The sequence below is a fragment of the Globicephala melas genome, chromosome 13 (genome assembly GCF_963455315.2).
Source record: "Globicephala melas chromosome 13, mGloMel1.2, whole genome shotgun sequence".
NCBI lineage: Eukaryota > Metazoa > Chordata > Mammalia > Artiodactyla > Delphinidae > Globicephala > Globicephala melas.
Genome location: NC_083326.1, coordinates 71,704,846 through 71,726,656, shown reverse-complemented (window position 1 = coordinate 71,726,656; position 21,811 = coordinate 71,704,846). Strand labels below are relative to the sequence as shown.

General features: G+C 52.0%; 1 protein-coding gene across 1 annotated transcript in view; it reads left to right on the top strand.

Annotated features, from left to right (window-relative positions):
* The window catches only part of SELPLG (selectin P ligand), a 30,501-nt gene extending 14,708 nt beyond the window's left edge, over positions 1 to 15,793 (top strand). Inside the window, exon 2 of the mRNA XM_030860649.2 lies at positions 9,935 to 15,793. Within this exon, the coding sequence (XP_030716509.1) occupies positions 9,940 to 11,319 (1,380 nt within the window). The 5' untranslated portion in view covers positions 9,935 to 9,939 and the 3' untranslated portion in view covers positions 11,320 to 15,793. The remainder of the gene's footprint in view (positions 1 to 9,934) is intronic.
* The last annotated feature ends 6,018 nt before the right edge of the window (positions 15,794 to 21,811 follow it).

The window sequence follows — 21,811 nt, the reverse complement described above, 5'->3', positions numbered from 1 at the left end:
CCGAGCTTGGACTTGTGGTGGCCCCATCTGGCTGCAGGACGCTCGTGGAGCCCACAAAGACCCAAGGCCTCTGTCTCTCTGTCTCCTTTGCTGAGCTGGAGCAGGAAGACAGTGGGGGTGGCCTCTGGCTAGAAGGAAATATGATTGTTACCTGTTGTACTTCTTGCTGCAGGACAGGCCACTAAATCAAGAGGCAAGGTGTTGGGGCAAGGAAGAGTGACTTTATTTGGAAAGCCAGCAGACTGAGAAGATGGCCCACTAGTGTCCCAAAGAACCTTCTTACCTGAGTTAGAATTCAGGCTTCTTGTATCCTAAAAGGGGAGGGGGTGTGGCTGGTTGTTGCAAACTTCTTGGTGCTGGAATCCTTTGTTCTTGCAGCTGTCCACATAGTTCTGGTTGCGATGTTCCTGTAAACCTCCAACAAGACAATTGTTATTTTCTGTTCTGCAACTTTTTAATCTCTATATGAATGGAAAAGTGTTATACCTTTAAAGGTCAAGCCCGGGAATATTTCAACCTATAGATGACATTCTTTTACAAAGGTGGAGAGCCAGTAGGACTAAGCAGAGGCAACAGAGCACAAAGGTTAGAGCTAAAGGAATAGATCCAACATGGAGTCAGGTTTGTTCTTCTCTGTTAAAATTCCCTACTGTCAATTCCATTCCACAATCTTGCAGGATAAGGGGCGACGACCACTCTGGCTACTTCCTGCTGAACAGGGGCAAGGAGGGGGTGATGGTGGCATGGAATTTATCAACTTGGAACTGGTAGTATTCCCGAGTCCTAGGCTGGGTATAAGCAGTTTGCATTATGAGGATACTGCTCCCCCTTTTTATGGCCCTGTCACAACACTTAGACAAGCACTTGAACATATATATAAACTCCAGCACTTGGGATGAGGGCACCTAGGCTGCTCTGCCCTGAGCTGTCTTTGCATATTTCCCCTGTTGGCCACACAGATAGCTTTATTAAAGCATTTCCTTTCCAACAAGTACAAGTGAAATGGGAGAGTAAAGTCATTGTTACTTATCTGGTAGGAGGCTGGTAGGATCTTAACAGCAACTTAAGATCTTCTGATGGCTTGCAAGTCCAAGTCTGCAGACCTATTGGCTACAGATTCTCCTGCCTGGACAGACACCTATAATGGCCTACCATCCAATATTTCAAAAGGGCTTAATTTAAGCTTGCTTCTGGGAGCCGCTCTAATCTGTCGCAGGGCAACTGGCAAGGCCTTATCCCAAGATAAATGAGTAGTTTCCAATCAATATGATACCTGTCGGGTTATACTTGTAGACAAAAGCAAGCCCATTGTCACTTTGGTGTTAAGCAATCCAAATTGAGGAATAATTTGCCTTTCCTGGGGCACCGTCAGCCCACACTTCTCATCTTACCTTTCTGTAGACCTCAGGGGGATCAAGTTCTGTCTGTTTTTCTGAATTTTCTAGGAGAGCCCTCTGTAGGTGTTAAAGCATGTTCTGGTGGGACTCTGATATCAAGTTGTCCTGGTGAAAAAGTCACTTGAGCCTTCAGTTTACAGAGGCAATCTTGGCCCAGGTGGGGGATAGGGCATTCAGGCATGTACAAGAAACTACGTTTTAATATCAGATCTCCTAATTGACACTCCAGTGGTTTGAAATAAATTGTCAGCTCTGTACTTCCCCTGATACCCCGGTGACTGGGGTAGATGGGATGTTCTCTGTGCCAACTTAGTGTTTAGCATGGAATACGTTGCCCTTGTGTCTACCAGAAAGTCAATCAGTTTTCTTCCCACTGTCAGGTTTACCTGGGGCTCCTGTGGGGATATTTGAATTGAGTGTCATAAATCCAGAGGAGCCCCTGGGTCTCTTCATTCATCATCTAAACATTCTTCCCTCTCTACATCTGAGAGGCCCCACTCCTTTCCTTTTTTAGCCCTCCTTTTTAAAAAAAATTTTTTTTAATTGAAGTATAGTTGATTTACAATGTTGTGTTAGTTTCAGGTATACAACACAGTGATTCAGTTATACATATATTTATATCTATTCTTTTTCAGATTCTTTTCCCTTATATGTTATTACAAAATAGTGAGTATAGTTCCCTGTGCTATACAATAGGTTCTTGTTGTTTATCTATTTTATTTATAGTAGTGTGAATATGTTAATCCCAAACTCTTAATTTATCCCTCCCCCACCCCTTTCCCCTTTGGTAACCACAAATTTGTTTTCTATATCTGTGGGTCTATTTCTGTTTTATAAATAAGTTATTTTGTATCTTGTTTTTGAGATTCCACAAATAAATGATATCATGTGATATTTGTCTTTCTCCGGCTTACTTCACTTCATATGATAATCTATAGTTCCATCCATGTTGCTGCAAATGGTATTATTTGGTTCTTTTTAGGGCTGAGTAGTATTCCATTATATATATATATACCACATCTTCTTTATCTATTCATCTGTTGTTGGACATGTACGTTGCTTCCACGTCTTTAGCCCTCTTGTTCTTTAATTGCAGGCATTCTCTCTCTCAGTGTCCTTTCTCTTTACAGTAAGTGCATCGTTCTTTACCTAGTGCTGGCTTATCTTTCTCAGAGCCTCCTGTCTTCCAGGGATCCAATGCAACAATTAGAAAAGTACATTTCACCTTGTGCCTTCTTTTTCTGTTTGTGTTCTCTGCTGTTGAATACCTTAAAAGCAAAGTCTACCAACTGAGAAAGATTCATTCCAAATGCACCATCTAATTTTTGTAACTTTCTCCTGATATCTGGGGCACTTTGCCCGATAAAGTTCATGTTTACCTTTCTAGTATTTTTAGGGCCCTTGGGATTGGCATCAGTATAATGTCTGTAGGTCTGATAAATCCTTTCCAAAAATTCAGAGTGGTCTTCATTTGATTTGTGCTGAATTTCTTGAATATTTTCAGACTTTTTTGTTTTGGGACCCCTTTTCAAAGCCCTGCCAAGGTGCACTTAGGGCAGTGCTCTAAAAAGGGCGTTGCTGCCTCACTGAGGACCCCAATTTGGTTCAACTGTGGGTGCTGCCAGGTGGGCTTTGGGTGTACCATTTGGGCCCATTAGGTGGAGCTGGTACGCTTCTTCCCTGGCCTTATCAGTGACCATCCTCCTTTCATCTCCTGTAAGGATCATGTTGAGAAGAATGTGTATGTCTGTCCAGGAAGGGTGATGGGTGGCAAAAATGGAAGCAAACAATTCTGTCATTCGGAAAGGATTCGCCCTATAAGGAGGATTGTCCAATTAAACAAGTCCAAGGTTGACAAGGGACTGTGCATGCACAGAAACCCAGCCAGGTGGCCATTTTCATTCATGCACCCTACGGGGTAATTGCCCTGCTCTGGGATGGCTCCCAGTCCAAATTGGGTGCCCTGTTGGGTCTTAGATGGTGATACCAGATAAGGTCCCTGGGCCCAGGAAAGTAATTGATCCCTATAAGGAGAGGGAGCCAGTCTGACCACTCCCTGAGCCCCAGGGTTGGGAACTGGGGCTGGAGCAAGAAGAATGGGAGGCAGTGGAAGAGGTGGAGGTACTGGCATAGTGGCTGGAGTGGCTGGGACCCAGCTCAGCCAGGGGAGCGTTTAAGGTTTGGAGCAATGTATCCTCATTCTTGTTCCCTTCCTTTTCTTCCTGTGTGACAGCTCTTGCCTCGGGTTTCTTTTCAAGCCTTTACACCGTAAGGCGACAACTGTCTGACTTTTTCTCATCCTGATGTAATAGCGCAAATGCTTGCATGTAGGGGATTTTATCATTCTTCCCTGCTTCTTCACAGAATAGCTCTAATTTCAGGATTGTATTGTAATTTAGAGAGCCATTCAAAGGCCACCATTCCTTAGATCCTAACAGGTACTGTGGCCACACACTGTTACAATAAAATATCATCTTCCTCTTACTCATGGGTTCATAGCTGTAATCAGACCACTTATCCAACATGCACCCCAGAGGACTTTCTTTAGGGATAGTTGAAATATTCCCCATCCTTTAAAGACAGAAATACAAGATGGAGTCGGGCTTATGCTTCTCTGTTACAGATGGCTGGTGTGTGTCTGTGTGTTGGTCCATCTGTCTACAGACAGACAGATATCCCCTGAAAATTGTCAGTGTTAAACTAAAACCAGGTGTAAGTCTCAGTGAATTCATTTGTGAAAGGACCTCACTTCCTCCGTACCAGGCTAGCAAATTTAGGTACGACAGTTGAGAGGTGGGTTTTTTGGAGGGTGGGAGGGAAGGCAAAAGAAATCTTAGCTATCACTATGGTTTGTGTCCCTGTAAAGGGTCACAGAACATTCAACAGATTTATCTGCAGTATTAAAATTTCATGGGGGCAGGTGGTAATTAGGAAAAGCAATGTCTGGAAAGGCTCCTTGATAGGGCTGGGGTAATTGATTAGAAAAGGTTGGGAAGTGCAGGATGACAAATGTGAGGCCAAAATCCTGCAGGTGGCACGTCCTGTGCAACAGTATGCCTGTTGCCCAGCCTCACTCCTGTGTCCACTCCTGCAACACGCCTTTAATGAGCCCCCAGGATGCCAGGCCTGTGGGGGCCAGGAATCCTGTGGAGACTTGTGGTCTGGTGGGGGCAGTAGGGCAGCCACAGTGCCTGTGCTCCAGTGGGCCAATGTCACAGCGCCCACCAAGCACCTGCCTGTCTGCTAAGCCCTGGGTGTGTAGCGTGAGCCGTAAGATGTCTGTGGTTTCTGTCCTCTTGGTGTTTATGAGCTGATGGGAATGAATGTTTTGAAAGTAAACAAACATTTTTTAAAAATGGTTTAAACAACTGGACTAATGATGCCTGGGCAATCTGGGAAGGCTTCTTGGAGGAGGCAGCATTTGCTTCGGCTCCGGAGAATGGCCAGGTCATGTTCACAGGTGGTACAGAGCTGTGACTATGAGGTGGGCTCTGGAGCAAGACCAACCAGGTTTAAGGGCTCTGGAGCAAGACCAACCAGGTTTAAGTTCCTGCTCCTTCTCTTATTGGCCATGTGACTGTAAGCACCAAGTGGGCCTCAGTTTCCCCATCTTTCATGTGGGGTTAATACGAGGAGGCTGTGGGGCCCAAGTGAGCTAATAGTTCATGCATAACTCTTAGAACAGTGTCCAGCACATTGTCTACACTTGATACACAAACCAGAGGAGACCAAGGCTGTGTATGGCACCCAGGACTTACTGTGGAGACAGGTTTCTGGGGCTCCTGGCCCCAGCTCTCTCTGACTGACAAGGTCAGAAGTGTGTCAAAGCTGTCCCAGGGTTGTAGATTTTTCAGGGATGTGGACCTACATGCAGAATGACAATGACAACACCTGGCCTTTATTGAGCACTTACTTTGTGCTAAACGCTCAACCTGGATCAGCTCACTTTAACACATAACAACCCCACAAAGTGTAGGCGCTACTGGTATCTTGTGTTCCAAGTGAAGAACCTGTGGCTCAGAGAGGTGTGTTCAGTTGCCCAAGATCACACAGCTTGTAAGCGACAGAGCTGGGACTGGATCTGGTTTGTTACTGGATTTGATCCTGAGCTGGGCCAGGTCCTGTCTGTTACCAAACCAAAACTGGGGTCTGCTCGCTTGTGTGCAGTAAAGCCAATCTACTGACACCATGTTGTGGTGAAGGAAAGTGCAGCGTTTGTTGCAGGGCGCCAGACAAGGAGTCTAGGACAGCTAGTGCTCAAAAAGCCCAAACTCTCCGATGAGTTTTAGCAAAGCAGTTTTAAACGCCAGGTGAGGGAGGGGAGTTCCAGGGACTGTGGTCAGCTCGTGCACAATTCTCTGATTGGTTGATGGTGAGGTAACAGGGTGGCATCACAGGGGTTAACATTCTCAATCCTCATGCGCCAGGTCTGGGGTCATCAAGTAGTTAATTTCTTCCATCGGGGTGGGGCTGTGTTTAGCATCTGTAAAACAACTCAGGAAATGTGCATCAGATACTGTTATCTAGGTACTTCAGGGAGGAGCTAAAGCTGAGGCTATGGGGGAGGGGTCTGTCCTGGGAAGGCCCCACAGGGTCCTGCTGGGTTACATGTCCAGTGCAGCAGGACTCAGACCTGTGCTGCGATCTGGGGGGACACTTGGGCCCCCGCTGGATCCCCTCTCTCGAGGCTGCTCAACCCACACGCTGAGACGCTCAGTCTTTTGGATCCTGAGATTTCAAGCTCTTGAACGCTGGGACTCCTGGGATTCAGGATTCCAAATGGGAGGTCCCAAGCTTCTTGAGTCCTACAAGCACCTTTCCTGAGTGGTCCAGGGCAGCCATGTGGTGCGGTCTCCGGAGCTGGGGTGTGGCCCCTGGCAGCTCGCTCCTCCACACAGCCTGGGTGGGGCTTGGGGCAGAAGCACCCTGGTTTCGGGTGAAGACGATCCGGGCAGTGTCTGACCTCCGTTAAGCAAGCAACAAGCAAAATAGGATGTGGCATCTCCTTGCGCCTATCTCTGAGCCCTGCCCACCCCACTCCTGTGGTAAGTGACTGTTTTCCTGCCATCAGAGGAGAGAAGAGGTGAAAGGTGGGGCCTGAAGGAAGTGACCTCACTGCCCTGAGCCTTGCTTCCCTAATCTGTGTAACGGGCACTATAGCAACCAGTGCTGGAGTGAAGATGAATGAGGCCCCCAGATGATGAGATACTGAAATGATCCATCCGCAGTGGGGGTTTTATAATGCATCATAAGTGTGTTTTAGCACAGATTAAAGTTATTATCCTACCTGCCATACACAGTGCTTACGCTCTGCTCCTCTCCTTGTTAACTGCGTGCCTCTTTGGAGCCACAGAGCCTCTGGAAGCCATGTGGGTTTCAGTCACATGGGCTGAAGCCTGCCCAGCCACGGCCTGGCTAGAGGCTGCTGTGTCCCTGGTCCCTTCCCCTTGAAGCCCACAGTATGGCAGGTACTAGGCACCTGGATTGCCTGGGACTGACTGGGACGAGGGATTTTCAGTGCTAACACTGCGGATGTCTGGGATAAGCTGGTAGCCGTAGACAGGCCCAGGCAGGGAGATGCTGGTTTCCCCAGTGCTCACGGTTGCATCCCAAAGAGGCGGGGAGGTCTCTGCTCTCACACAGGTCTTTGCAGCTTCCCTAACTGCTTCCCTAATGTAGGGAGGTAGGGAGGTCACCATCTCTGTACTCTCCCTGAATTGGAGGCCCCCCTCTCCTCTGCTCCTCTGTCCACAGCACCCCTGCTGGATGCCAGCATCAGGGGATCTTCCCTACAGCATCTCATTCCATTCTCATCTTTGAGACAGTATCGCCCATTTTACAGATGAGGAAACTGAGGCTCACACTTGGTGAAGCGATCTGCTCAGGTTACACAGCGGCTAAGTGGTCTCTCCTCCACCCCAGGCTGCCTCTGTGTGCAGGGGACTGTGGGGATGGGTGCAGGGGGAGAGCCCACATTGGGGAACACAACCTGGTCCCTTCCATAGTACCCTCCCAGCCTCCCTGACTCGCCCAGTTACCTCCCTGACCCAGGAACTGGTGGGTTGCATCTTCTGTTTTTGTTTCTCCCTCTCTGCTTTCAGGAAGTGACTGAGGGCTCTGCCTTCCAGGAACCGAGAACTGCCCAAGTGGGGGTGGTGGGTGTGAGTCTTCAAGTTATGAAATATGTCCCAGAGCTGGTGGCTTATTCCTAAAGTCCCCCACCTGCCGGAAAGTGGGGCCAAGGTTAGGCCATATTCTCTTCCCCCAAGAAGGAACTCGACCCCCTGTGCAAAACAGTCTGCCTCCCAAAGGCAAGTTCAGAGGCAAAGAGTGTGTGTGCGTGTGCGTGTGTGTATAACACACTTATTAAGCACCTACTGTGAGCCTAGAACCTTTGAATCCCTCATCTCATTGCATTCTCCCAACAGCCCTGTGAGATGGGTAGTGTTTGTTGTTCCCATTTTACAGATAAAACTGAGGCTCAGAAAGGCAAAGATCTGGGTCAAAGTCATTCCTCTTGTAATGGACAGAGCTGGGACTTGAACATCATTTTGTTAGACCCCAAAATCTGTGCCCTCAATCTTGTGCCCTTCATAGCACCCAGTACAGAGGGGGCTGACCTTTCTGGGTGATACGGCCTTCAAGGTCCTCCTTATTCTTACTTGGCCCTCTATTCCCCAGCTGGGTCCCCAACAGCAGCCACAAACCCATCAAGCTAAGCTGTCTTCCAAGCCTTTGCTCCTTCTGCCCCTCCAACTAGATCGGGTCTCTCCACAAAGCCTTCCTGAGTCCTCGCTGGCTTCGAATCTGATCTCTGGCACTCGGCAGCTGTGTGGCTTTGGGCAAGTGGCTCTACCTCTCTGAGTCTCATCCCTCCTCAGTAAAGTGAGGACAACTGTGAGAGCCAGATGTGTCTGGTGCAAATATCATCAAGTTTGGTTTAAGAAATTATTTTAAGATAAAATCAGGCTGGCATTTTAGAAACCATCATAATTCTAACTAACATGTGAGAGGTTGGATTGAGCCTAGAAGCTGAGGGATCCATGAGTGAGTTACAGTCACTCAAAGAATGATGAACAATTGCTCTCTGCCCCGAATTACATGAAGTGCAAGGAAAGCTATTGAATAAATGGAAAAGAATTTGAGAAAGAATAGATATATATGTATCAATATATGTATACTTGAATCACCTTGCTGTATCACCTGAAACTAACACAACATTTAAATCAACTATACTCCAATTAAAAAAACAAACAAGGAAAGGTACTGGAAATTATCCAGGCTCTGCCCCAGACACTGTGCCTGGGACTGCATATTGCTGAAGGGTGCTATGTCAGGGAATCGAGTGATATATGAATCCTGCCCCAGAACACAGCTGTTGGTCACCACAGGAGTCTCAGCTGCAAGATTTTGAATCCCACAGATACCAGCCAGTGCCAGGGGGAGCGTAAGGGGAGAGAGGGAAATCCAGAGGGCGTGAGCGTTCACAAGGCCAAGTAGAAAGATCAATGAGATGTCCAAAGGGAAAGGCACTGCCCTTTCTGGCTACCTGTTCGGGAGGCTGAGGGGTGATACCAGGATGGACAGTGGCCCTCCCTACTCACAGGCAAATGAGATGACTGTCAACTCGCTGAGGACAGCCTCTTCAGAAAAGATTTGAGTTTATCTCCTGGCCCCAGATAGAGCAGTTGATGGCTCTGGGCCCTTGAGGACTTATGGGATAGATTTAATGAAAGAACTGAAGTAGCTGCCCTTTGTGGGAGCTGGAGATGGGAGCAAAGTGCTAAGGGCTTTGCAGGTATCACCTCATGTTATCCTCACAATAGTCTCCAGATAGGTGCTGTCATCCCCATCATGTGAGTGAGGACCCGGCCAAAGGGAACTGGGCCAAGCCAAGACACCAATAAAGGATGAGAAAACCGAGAATCTGAGGGACAGGACAGGGCTGTGTGGGATGGGAGCCAAGATAAGGAAAAGTGGAACAGAATGATGTGGAGAGAAGAGTCAGGATCGGACTCTGAGAAGCCTCAAAGGGCCAAATGAACAGCTTTATCCTGCAAACCTGCAGCCACCAAACTTGCTCATGGACCCCATCAGTGGACGATATAGGAACATTGGCCTGTTTATTAATTGTATACAAGGACCACTGCACTCATAATATATTATAAATGTATACAAAGATAGAAATTAAGAAGTGACATAAAAGTTAATATAACTAGAAGATCTAATATTATCTTCCCGCACCCCAGTAGATTGTCTTGCCCACAAATAAAAAGTTTTAATAAAAAAGAATAAGGAGGCAAACACATTTCTATGCACCATGTAGAGGGAGTTGAAGGGCTACCCCCCAGACGGAGTCATTGATGTTGATAAGTAATAATAGCTGCTATTTGCTGAGGGTCTTCTGTGCACCAGGCATGTGCTGGATCACAAGGGTGCCCCAGGCCAGATGAGCTCCCAGCTGTGGCCATCGAGGGCGCTTGGCAGGTCCAGGGGTACAGCTATCCTGACATCCCTCTGTCCGTATCCCCCTCCAGGTGCCATGTTTCTGAAACTCCTATTGCTCCTGGCCCTGCTGGGCCCTGGAAGCAGCCTCCAGCTGTGGGAGACCTGGGAGGATGGAACCAAGGAGGCCCCAGGCCCCCTGCTTGTCCGTGGCCGGAGAGAAGTGGATGAGGACGACTCCGACATATATGACTATGACATACAGACGGACCCTCCAGAAATGCTTAATAGCACCGAGGCCCCCAAGCTTCTGCCTGTGATGGGAACATTGGAGCAGAGAGAGTCTGCAAGGCCTTTAACACCTGAGCCAACCACTCTGGAGGTGGCCACAAGGGACCCTGCTGTCCTGGATGCAGGAGGGGCAGCCACTGGGAATGTGAGCATGGAGCCGGTCATACTGGTCACTCTGACCAAAGAACCAGTCACTGTAATCCCTCCCATCATGGAGGTTCCATCCACAGAATCAGCTGCAGTGGAGGCCCTGTCCACAGGGCCAGCAGGCAGAGCGGCACTGGCCACAGAACCTGCAGCCACAGAGGCTCTGTCCACAGAGACCCTGCCCATGGAGCCAGCAAGCACAATGGCACTGGCCACAGAACGCACAGCCACGGAGTCCCTGTCCACAGGGGCCCTGTCCACAGAACCCACTGCCGCGGAGACCCTGTCCACAGAACCCACTGCCACGGAGACCCTGTCCCCAGAGGCCCTGTCCACAGAACCCACTGCCGCGGAGACCCTGTCCACAGAACCCACTGCCGCGGAGACCCTGTCCGCAGAGGCCCTGTCCACAGGATCCACTGTCACAGAGGCCCTGTTCATGGGACCCACAGTCATAGAGGCTCTGTCCACGGAACTGGCCACCACAGCAGTTCTTTCCATGGAGCCCACTACCACAGGGGCCCTGCCCACAGATCCAGCCACTGTGAAGACCCTGCCCACAAGACCTGCTACCACAAGGGGCCTAACCACAGCCCTCGCTGTGCCCTCTGACCCTCCCAAGAGCACCATTGTGGCAGTTGGCAATTCATCTGATAACTTGATCTACAAATGGAAAAATGGTCAGAGTCTTTTCCCCCGGAGCTCTGTGACCCCAAGCTCCACAGAGGGCCTGCTTGACCCCAGCTCGGTGAAGCAGTGTCTGCTGGCCATCCTCATCCTGGCCCTGGTGGCCACCATCTTCCTCATATGCACCGTGGTGCTGGCCATCCGCCTGTCCCGCAAGAACCATCTGTACCCCGTGCGCAATTACTCCCCCACCGAGATGGTCTGCATCTCATCCCTGCTGCCCGAGGGGGGTGAGGGGCCAGCTGCCATGGCCAACGGGGGCCTGCCCAAGGCCAAGAGCCAGGGCCTGAAGGCGGGGTCTGGGGAGGACCGCGAGGGGGATGACCTCACCCTGCACAGCTTCCTCCCTTAGCTCCCGGCCGGGCTGCCTGAGCAGGACCAGCCCCCAGGCGGCCTCACTGGGCCGCCACCCATACCCAGGCTCTATGCCATGGGTCCGGGCTTCCTTGGAGCCGCCTGGGGATGGGAATGTTTAGGGTGGGAACCCTGGCCGCCCTACACGGGACTGAGAACAGTCAAGGTCCAGGCACCAGACCAGGCCTGGCAAACGGAGCCTCCAGTGGAGGCTGGAGAGGCCGCCTCCACCTCCCTGCCTCTCATGTGTTCTTTTTTTTTTTTTTCTCCCATGTGTTCTTGACCCCCTCTAATGCCTCCCACGGCTGCTGGAATCTCATCCCCATGTGCCCAGGAGGACTCAGCGTTCCCTGCCCACACCCCCGCTGCCACTTTCTTCTGGTGGCCATGGTCACTGCACAGGAAGGGGGCACTTTTGGGGGGGTTACACCATTCCTGAGTTCATTTCCTGTCACTCCCGGTTTGGGGTATCTCTCCCAGGAGCCCAGGGTGAGGGCTGGGCATGTGACGGCTGGACAGGCTTGGAAAGCCCAAGGCTGCAGGCTTCTCTGGGACTTTGTGGACCAATGAGCTTCCATCTGGTGACAGAGTGACCCCCGTCCCGCCCTCCCTCGCCTCCCCCTGTGGCCTTGTTTCAGGGTGGGCTCTGCCTTCTTCCCCGAAGTCTCCCAGGGCCCAGCTCAGGGGCCCGGGAGAGCACAGACACTCAGTAAATGTTTGGTAAACAAGCGATGGCTGAACGAACTCTTCAAGGTACCAAGGTGCCTCCTTCAGGTGGGGAGTTGGTCCTTTGCTGTTCACGCCCGGCCCCAGGCCCCTCAGGAAGACCCCAGCACGGGCTGTTGCGGTTACTTCAGGGGGCATCTTGCTGTTCCCTTGGGCAGCTGGGAGGCGGGGTTCAGGCTGTTGGAGGACAGAGGGTGCTGGCCTCAGGAACCACTTTTTTCAGCACCTCCCGTGACCCAGTTCAAGCCTACGGAATTTGGTTCCCCCGCCAAATCTCAGCCAGATACCCCTCTAAACATCAACGCCATCCTCCCCAGAAGCCCACCCTGACCCCTCTGTTCCACATGGGGCCCATCTCCCGTTAACACCCAGCGGCCCCTCCTCACAGGGGGAGCCTGGCTACATCCTACAAGGCCTTCCTACAACTGACCACCTGTCACGTAGAGTTGGGGGCCAGTAAACTTTTTCTTAAAGGGCCAGACCATAAATATCTCGGGTTTGGCAGGCTTCTCGACTCTGTCATCATGGCGTGAATGCAGCGATTGACTCTGTGTCATAAATGAATGAGTTTGGCTGAATTCTATTGAAACTTTGTTTACAAACAGGCAGCTGGCTGGGTTAGGCTCTAAAAGTTAGCTTGTCCCCGACTTAAGTGTAGAGTGACCAGATGTCCCGGTTTGTTTGAGACTGCCCTGATTTTAGCACTGAAAGTCCTATATCATGGGATATAAGACTTTCAGCTCCAGCAATCAGGACAGTGGGTGGCCCTATTTAAGCACTGAAACCCACGTGGACCCTGAGGGTCAGATCAGGAAGCCAAAGGCTTAAGAGAAGTGAAGAGCCTGGCTTACTTCCTGACCATGGTTGAGCTGGGATTCAAACTCTTGATTTTTCCTTCCCAGTGCCTTTTAGTCATTTTTGTACAGGGAGAAGGACAATACACACACACACACACACACACACACACACACACACATTTCTACCTTCTAAAACATTCATCTCAGGGGACTTTTTCTCTTCTAGAAAAATACCTCCAGGGGCCTCTTTGGGAATGCAGGACTCCTCCACTCCAGGGCATAACCTGTAGAGAGAGAGTTCAGAGACAATGTTGAATCTGAGGGGTATTGGCTGCAGCTTGGAGAGGCGGGTTGGGGGAACAGGAGAGACTGTTCCCTTGGAAAGGCAGGAGGAACACGAAAGGCAGCAGGGCCGTGGGGGACAGAATCAGGGATAAGCAGAGAACTGTCTGCTTCTACCCTCCCCCACCCCACCCCGAACCTCTAGAACAAGTGTGATGCACAGGAAGTTGTGTTCAAGGTGCTTCGGCAGGGGCGCTGGTGGAGAGGGTTATCTGCCGTGGGCGGGAACAACTGACCCTGCAGGAGGCCGGTTCCTAAGGGAACAACAGGAGTTCACTTCGCCTTTGGCAGTGATCAGAAAAGTCGGGGGGAGCTCCACATCACGGCGGTGGGGACCCAGAGGCTGAAGGACTTGGGGGCACATTTGGGCAGTCCCTCTGGGGTCTTGCTTCCCCGTCCATCTGGGCAGGGAGCAGGTCTCTGCGTTCCCCTGAGGGCTCCCGGAGCGCCTCTGCTCCAGGACGTTGGTTCTCTATCTCTACTGGAAGAGGACCACCCCTCTGCCGCCTTCTCTTCAAGGTGCAGGATTTGTCAGCAGCAGGGATGGTGGGTGCTTGAAGGAGCCACCAGGGGGCGCCCGCCACCAGCTCTTGGAGCCAACGGCAGCCTGGAGCTCCCTTGGTCCAGTCTCTGAGGATGAAGGAGGGATGGTTCAAACAGGACCCAGCTCCAAACCCAGTGGGGTGCTGGTATACATTTAACAACTGGCTCGTTGGGTGGATTGGTGCCCAAGGTACGATTTGCAGTGCTTGCTAATTTCCTTGCTGTAAATGTTCCCATGGCTGATTTTGAGAAACCAACCATTTATATGGTAGATGATACAAAAAGGTAAATAATGCCAACAGGGTAGGTAATAGTAGGATGTAGTAAAATCATGAGGCAGTGATGAGTTTTGAGTATTGAGGACCTTGGTTTTTAATATAATGTAATTTAACTGTGAAACAACTGACTCACAAAATTCTGAAAATTTGACAGCTGGCTCTCAGAAACTGGTACAGGCTGGCTCCTGCATCTCAGTGTGTCTTTTCCCTTGTCCAGACCTCCCCTTGCCCTTGAACATCACCCCCTGAATCTCCCCATCCGTCCACTGAGCATGAGAATCTGCCTCATCTCCATGGATCCCCTCAAACAGCCTAGGAAGGAGGAACTAGGATTCTCCCCATTTTACAGAAGAGGAAACTGAGGCTCAGAGAGGTGAAGTCACCTGTCCCAGGTCTTACATGAGGATCTGAGATTGGAACCCAGACCTGGATTAGAAAGCCACGTTCTTACCACTAAGTTACGCTATCCTTGAGATCACAGCGGGGTTCTGGGGGAATCCCATGCCCCAAACTCCCACCCCTGAAGACCTGTCCTGGCATCTGGAAGTCCCCCGTCAGTCACCCTTTGTGGCTTCTGGTAGCTGAGGGAAGGCATTGGGACTTGGGAGAGTGACAAGGCCGAACCCAGCTTGCAGAAAGCAATGACACAGCAGAGCTGGAACCCAGGACAGAGAGAGATGGCTGGGACAGGAGCTGGAATTTGCTGGGCACTCAGTCCATGCCCAGCCCCACGCCAAATGCTTTATCTGCCTGATCGTATTCAGGCCTCACGACAACCTGTGACGTTGGGACAATTATTATCCCACTTTACTGCTATGGAAGCTGAGGTCCAGAAAGCTGGACCGCTGGCTCTAGCAGGTCGCACTGCTAAGAAACCAGACTCTGCTGACTTCAGCTCTGGCGCAGGGAAGGAAGGAGGGTAGACAGGAAATGGGGGTCAGGAGGTGGCATGCTAAGTTTACTCCAGTCCCTTGTCCCTTTGGAGGGGGGGCTGCCAGCCCTGCGGGTGGTTCATCTGGCAGCTGATCTGGGCAAAGGCTCCCCAAACCCTCCCTCCATATCCCACCCCCACCTGCCACTGAGCCAAGCCTTCCCCGATGCCTGGGATGGGGTAATTGCTGCATAAGCCATAGCTGTTAGGATCATAAAATGCAGAAAAAAGACTGGAAGGAAGTACACCAAGTTATTGAGAGGTTAGCCATCGAGTGTGGGATTGTAGGCGAATTTTATTTGCTTCTTTCGACTTTTCTGTGTTTCCCTAATATTTTTCAATGTACGGAACAAAACCATAAGTGTTTAGGAAGTCTGAGGGTCCCAGGTCTCCCCAGCTAGTGAGTAAAGCCATTGTTCTTTAGCTATTAGTGCCCACACAGGAAGGCTCTGAGCTCGTGGTCCTCCCCTGGGGGCGACATTGCCACCCCAGGGGACATCTGGCAATGTCTGGAAATACTTTTGATTGTCGCTACTGGGAGGACCATTACTAGCATCTAGCAGGTGGTCAGGGACCCTGCTAAACATCCTGCAGTGCACAGGACAGCCCCACACAGCAAAGAAGTGTCTTGTCCGAATGTCAGTGGTGCTGAGGTAGAGAAACCTCGCTTTTCCCACTCGGCAGTGAGAGCCCCACGGAGCTCCCCTTCTCAGAAGTTTTTGGAAACCCAGAGGGGCCTCTGTGTGGCCATGAACTTAGTTGTTCCTTTTGGTGGCTGGAAGGCTGTAGCCCTAGCTACCCAGGCTCTTGCCACTTGGGGGCCCGGCAGAGCCAGTGCCCCATGCCTGAGGCTGGCAAAATAAGGATGCTGTCGCTGAGCCTGGCAGGGGGACAGCCTTGGAACTGTTTTCCTAGGAAAGAAGGAGAGAGGAACAGGCCCAGGGCAGGAGACTGGAGAACCAGAGGGGCAAAGACTAGTCACTTTCCCGGGCACATGAACCCTGCGGGGGGGGGGGCGGGGCATGGGCAGATGAATCAAGGTCCTCTCCTGTCTCAGCACGGCTTCTGGGCTGCCCCCTCCCTTGGGGAAGTCCTTCCAGGAGACCCTGTTGTTCTGCCTTGTGTCCGGCCTCCAGCCCCCCTAGAGGGACAGGCTTCAAGGGATCTCCCCCAGAGTTTCAGTGGCCCCTCAGCAAATCACTGGATACAAATGAATCTGTAGGACAGTGGGGTACCTAATTCCACCAGCTGAAGCTTCTGGAACACGACTCCTGCCCTGCTTGGACCCCCATATCACCTATTGACAAACGTGTTGGCTGGATGAGTGCAGGAAAGCTGTCACCTCTCATTCTCACTCCGCTCCGGCCCCCATGAGACTTCTTGTTCTTTCTTACTCACATGCTCCTGCCCCAGGACCTTTGCACCTGCTATTCCTCTGCCTGGTATCCTCTTCCCAGATGTCTGCATGACTGGCATCTTCTCATCCTTTATGTCTCAGCTTGAATGTCACCTCTTCAGAGGGGCCCTCTATGCATCCCTGCCCCCAACTTTTCTTGAGGACAACCCCATTTTCCCCTTCCAGGTACAGATGACCATCTGGACAGACGTTCTTGATATATGGATTTTTGCTGTGCAAGGGCGGGGCCCTCTGTCCCTCACGTTCACTCTCTCCTTTTCACTGCACAGTGCCTGGCACACAGCAGGGGTTCAGGAAACATTAACTGAATGGACAAATGGGCAAGGAAGGTTGGCGAGGGTGTGAGAATGGAAGCAAGGCCACGTGACTGGCAGAAATCAAGGGAAGCTTAGATTTGAGGCTCAGAGTCAGGCAGACTGGGCTCGGATGCCCGCTCTGCTGTTTACAAGTTGCTGGACATTGGGCAACTCTAACCTCTTGGAGACTTCGCTTCCACACCTGAGAAATGGGGAGAATGGTCCTTGCTATTCGTACGGCTCTGACATGGCTGGCACACTGCAGGGGCCCAGCTGGGGCCACCCTGGAGGGATGGTCCCTGGCTATGGGGCAGTCGTGGACCCTCTGAGGGGAACTGTGAGGCCTCCGCGTCCCCCCAGGCCTGTCCCCCCAGCCCCTGTGTTTTGCCTAGCAACCCCCGCCCTGCTGAGCTCGCTGTCTTTTGGCCTAAAATTAGCTCACAAATTCCTTAACTGCCTGGTTGGTGCTTCCAACTGACAATTCAAACCAGATGTTTCCAGCTGTCGGGGGCCCTTCCCCCATGGCCAGCGCCTGCGTGTGCGCCGGGGAGGTCGGACCCTACCCAGGAGAGATCAATCCGCTACACGCACTCAGGGCCCCGGCAGCAGGGCAGGTGTAGGAGCCAGCCTGGGCCTCTGGGCTCACCCCTCCGAGGATGGGGGCCTCCTCGCCGGCTGGCCTGCTGGTGGGTGAGGGCTGCGGTGAGTAATTGCTCTGCTCTTTTCCGTCCAGGAAACTTATGGGGCGCCTGCTGTATGCCAGGCCTCTGGATTTGCTGCTGTCCAATGCTGTGAGAAAGACTGTCAGTCCGAGGTGCCACCTGTGTTGCTGTTGTTATTATTAGTGTATGTATTTAGTGCCAGGTACCAAGGCTCATTGCATTCTCACAATAACCCAAGGAAGTGAGTGTTACCATTACCCCCATTTTACAGATGAAGGAACTGAGGCCCAGAGTGGTGGGATGACTTAGCCCAAGGTCACCCAGCTCTGAAGCAGCAGAACCCAGAGGTCCCTGAAGGGCAGGTGGTCTCCGCTCACCCTGGGTGTGTTTTGCCTCCTTGCTGTCACCCCCATGTGGCCCTGTCCCTCCTGGCGGATGGATCTGGGGGTTGTGGAAGACCCTCTCTGTCAAGCTGTCCCTGGGCTCAGGTGCAGAAGGCTGACTCATGCAGCTGCCAGGAGAGCTGGTTCATTAGGGAGCCCCGGGAGCCATGTTTCTGGTCCCAGCTGAGTCAGAAGCCAGTGGCCAGGGGAGAGCTGGGGATCTGCATGGGCTTCGCAGGGGCTTTACGTGGAGTCCCTTCGCCTCCCCAGAGGTGGGACCCAGAGCCCTCTCTTGGTGAGGGTCCTCAAGAGAAAGGGCACGTGTGTGTGTGGCATCAGGGATAAAGAGGAGAGGGGAAGGATGCAGGGGGAGGAGAGGGTCTCACACACATGGGGAACCATGGTTGGCCTTCACTCATAGAGCCAAAGCCCCTGCCAATGCCCACAGAGGCCCGATCTGGCCCTGGTGCCCTCCGACTTCACTTCCTCCTACTCTCCCGCTCACTCACTCTGCTCCAGCTTCGTTGGACACTTCTTTTCCACGCCTTGAAAATTCCAGGCACCCCTACCTCAGGACCCTTGCACTTGCTCTTCCCTCTGCCTGGACTGCTCTTCCTCTCTGATCATCTCCCTGACTCACTCTCTCACATCTTTCAGGTCTCTGCTTGAACATTACCCTTTCCCTGCTTTATTTTCCTCCATACCCCTTACCACCATCTTCCATACTGTATATAATTACCAAGTTATCTTTTCAATCGTTTTCCAGTCCCACTAGAATGCAAGCTCTGTGAGGACAGGGATTTTCATCTGTGTTCTCTGCTGTAGCCCCAGTGATTGGCACATAGTACGTGCTCAATAAGGATTTGCTGAGAGAGAGAGAGAGAGAGAGAGAGAGAGAGAGAGAGAAAAGGAAGAAAGAGAAGGGAAGGACAGGAAAGAAGAAAGGAAGGAGGGGAGAAGAGGAAAGATGGGAGAGAGGGAAGATGGGACAGACGATCTCAGTGTAAAGTGAGGGGACACAGAGCAGGAGACACATGAGACGATGTACTGAGTGTTTGGGTGACTTAGGGGCCCTGAAGCCCAGCTCCAAGCCCTCCCCACTTTGCCCCTCTGCTCCAAGACAGGCAGCCCCCCCAACCCAGTTCCAACAGTGCTGCAAAGGCAGTTCAAAAGAATCATCTCAATTCCTGCTTGTGATGGACGGTGGGGATGGGCAGCGAGGGCTCCTGGGGAGTGCCCGCCCGAGGGCACCCCGTGGGCAGCTGGCAGAGCAGGAGAGCAAGGCCAGGTCTGCAGCCGGTGGTGCGTGTTTACATTCCTGCCCTCCGAGATGGCTCCCATGTGGGGTGCACGGAACTGCTCCTTGCACAGGGCCCTGGGGAATGTAAATGTTTACAAGGCAGCGTGCAGCTGGCCAGGCCACCATGGCCACAGGAAGCCAAGGATCCTACTGGCTCTGGTGCCCCCCCCCCAACAAAAAAGGAGAGAGATGCAGTGTTCTTAATTTTTAAAGAAAACTTTGAGTCATAACCTACGTAAAGCACGACCGTCTGAAGCGTGCAGCTTGGTTTTTCTGTGTGCACGTGCCCACGTAACCGCCACCCAGACATTGTACGTCTGCAGCCCCAGAAGTTTCCTTTGTGTCTCTTTCCAGTGAACACCACCCAAGGGTAACTGCTTTTCTGACTTGTGTCCCCGTAGCTTAGTTTTGCCTTTGTTCTAGAACTTCCTGTCAATGGAATCACCCAGTCTGTGTTCGACTGGGTCCATTTCTTTTGCTTGGTGTGTCTATGAGATTCATTCAAACTGTCCACCTCCCGTCTTTTCCTTCCACTGGGGGAAAGTGTCCACTGCATGGACCACAGTCTCTTCATCCATTCTCCTGTTGGTGGACGTTTGGGTAGTTGCCAGGTTTTTTTGCTCTTATGGATAAAACGACTATGGACATTTTTGTCTTCGTGTGAATGTGTGTTTTCATTTCTCTTGGGGAAATACTGAGAGAAGAGATTTCTTCTTCTCTCATCTGGGAAGCACATGGTTAACTTGATAAGACCCACCAGACTGTTTTCCAAAGTGGCTGTGATATTTTTCTCCCCCCGTGTTGCTGGGTTGTTTGCTGGGGTGGGCAAACAAGTGGAAAATTCACTTCGAATCACAGAGAGAGAGGTTGGAGGAGCCTCCGCTGACCCTTCCTGGTGCAGGAAGGGAAACTGAGGCCCAGGTCACACAGTGCATGAGGGGCAGAGCCAGGAGCGAAGAAAGCAGGTCTCTCAATTTCCAAGCTCGAACGACTCCTTGGTGAGAACTGATCAGCACCCCGTCTGGTTTCCCTGGAAGAGGCCTCATGCCAAGCCCCTTTCTACCACAGGGCCTTTGCATTTGCTGTTTGTTTCCTCGGCCCAGGAAGCTGTTCCTTCTCCTCCTTGAGTGCTTGATTCCTCTTATCCTGCAGATGTCAGTGCTGATACCTCTTCCAGGAAGCCAGCGCTGACCACAATTGCTAAAACAGCTGCCCGGACAGCTGCCCCTGCCCCTTCCCAAGATATTTCCTGTCTCCTCGGCCTTTTTATCTCCTTGATAGCATTTTGCAGTGTTAGGTTGTCTTTCTGAATTGCCAGCTGACTTGCTTCTCAACTGTCTCCCCTGATAGGAGCTCCCTGAAACAGAGCAAAATTATGTCAGTGAATCCCCTCCCTGGGCCTCAGTTTCCCCATCTTTAACGTGGTCAGGTTGGACTAGAGTCGTTCAGCCAGTGGAGGGGCATTTACTGAGCACCTACTGTGTTCCAGGCACTGGTGCTAGGGATACAGTGACAGAAAAAGCCCTCGTTCTGGACCAGAGAAGCTGACAGTCTAGAGGCACATGGAAACAGGCCTTTACGGGCCAGTGTACTCTAGGCAGGGAATGGGGGTGCAGGAGCATAGAAAAAGCTGCTGATCTCCCTCCCCAGAGGCTGGGGTTCAGGGAGGGCTTCGTGGAGGTGGTGATGATGTGCAGGTGCGTCAGGCGTGGGGGCCCACGGAGGGCAGCACTTCAGGCAGAGGAACAGCCCGAGCGGAGGTGCGTCAGCATCTGTCTCGTTCACAGCCCTCTCTGGGCCCGGCACAGTTCCTGGCACGTGGAGACACTTGGGAAAGAGCTAGGGAATAAAAGAACATCTCTAGTTTACAGATGGGGAAACTGAGGCCTGGGGAGGTCTCACACACACTCTGCCTCCTTGGAGCCCCCGACTGGAGGCCTCTGCTCCACGGGTGTCCCTCCGAAGGCCAGGCCTGTGCTGTGATCTAGCTGCAGCCTGGGCCTCTCAGCCACATGAAAGCCTTGGGATATTTTTGCCTGGAGAGCAGGCCCCGGTGGCCTCGGGGGCTGTATAATTATAAGTGGCTCTGAGCCCACAAGAGGCTTGAGCTGGGGGCTGTGGTGGGCCAGGCGGCCCTCCCCAGGCTCAACCCGGCGAGGACTCTGGCAGAGACTCAAGTCTGGGTGAGGTTTTCCCTCCTCCTCGGCCCTGGCTGTGCAGTGGGGTGGGGTGGGGGGCACGGTGGGCACAGGGTGGGGTCTCTGAATCGCTTCAAGGCTGGGCAGACGACCCATGGCTCTCTGCCTCTGAACATGCAGGTCGCAAGTGAGTGGCCCGGCCACCTCCATGCCCCAGGCCTGCCCTTGCCTGGAGCCACGGTGCTGCGGACTATGGGGGTCACCCGGGCCAGACCCCTCAACAGGTCCTGGAGCTGGAGAATGTGGACCGTGAGTCCCTCAGGACGGATGAGGAGTGGCTGGAGCCTGGGGATGTGAGAGTGGAGGGCAGAGTGGTCATTGACATCAAGCATTTACTGAGCACCTACTGTGTTCCAGGCACTATCCTAGATGCCGGAGTTATGGCGGTATTCAAAACAGGCAAAGTTCCCAGACCCCATACACCTAGTTCATCTATTCAATAATCTTCAGGAACTGCTCTGAAGGTGCTGGATTCCCATCTACCTCAGGGCCTTTGCACATGCCATTCTCACTGCTAGGAATCCTGCCACACCCTTGCCTTCCTAAATACCTCCTCATCTTCATGAGTGACTCTACTTTCACCTCCTCATGGAGGTCCCCAGGAGCTCCAGGACTAG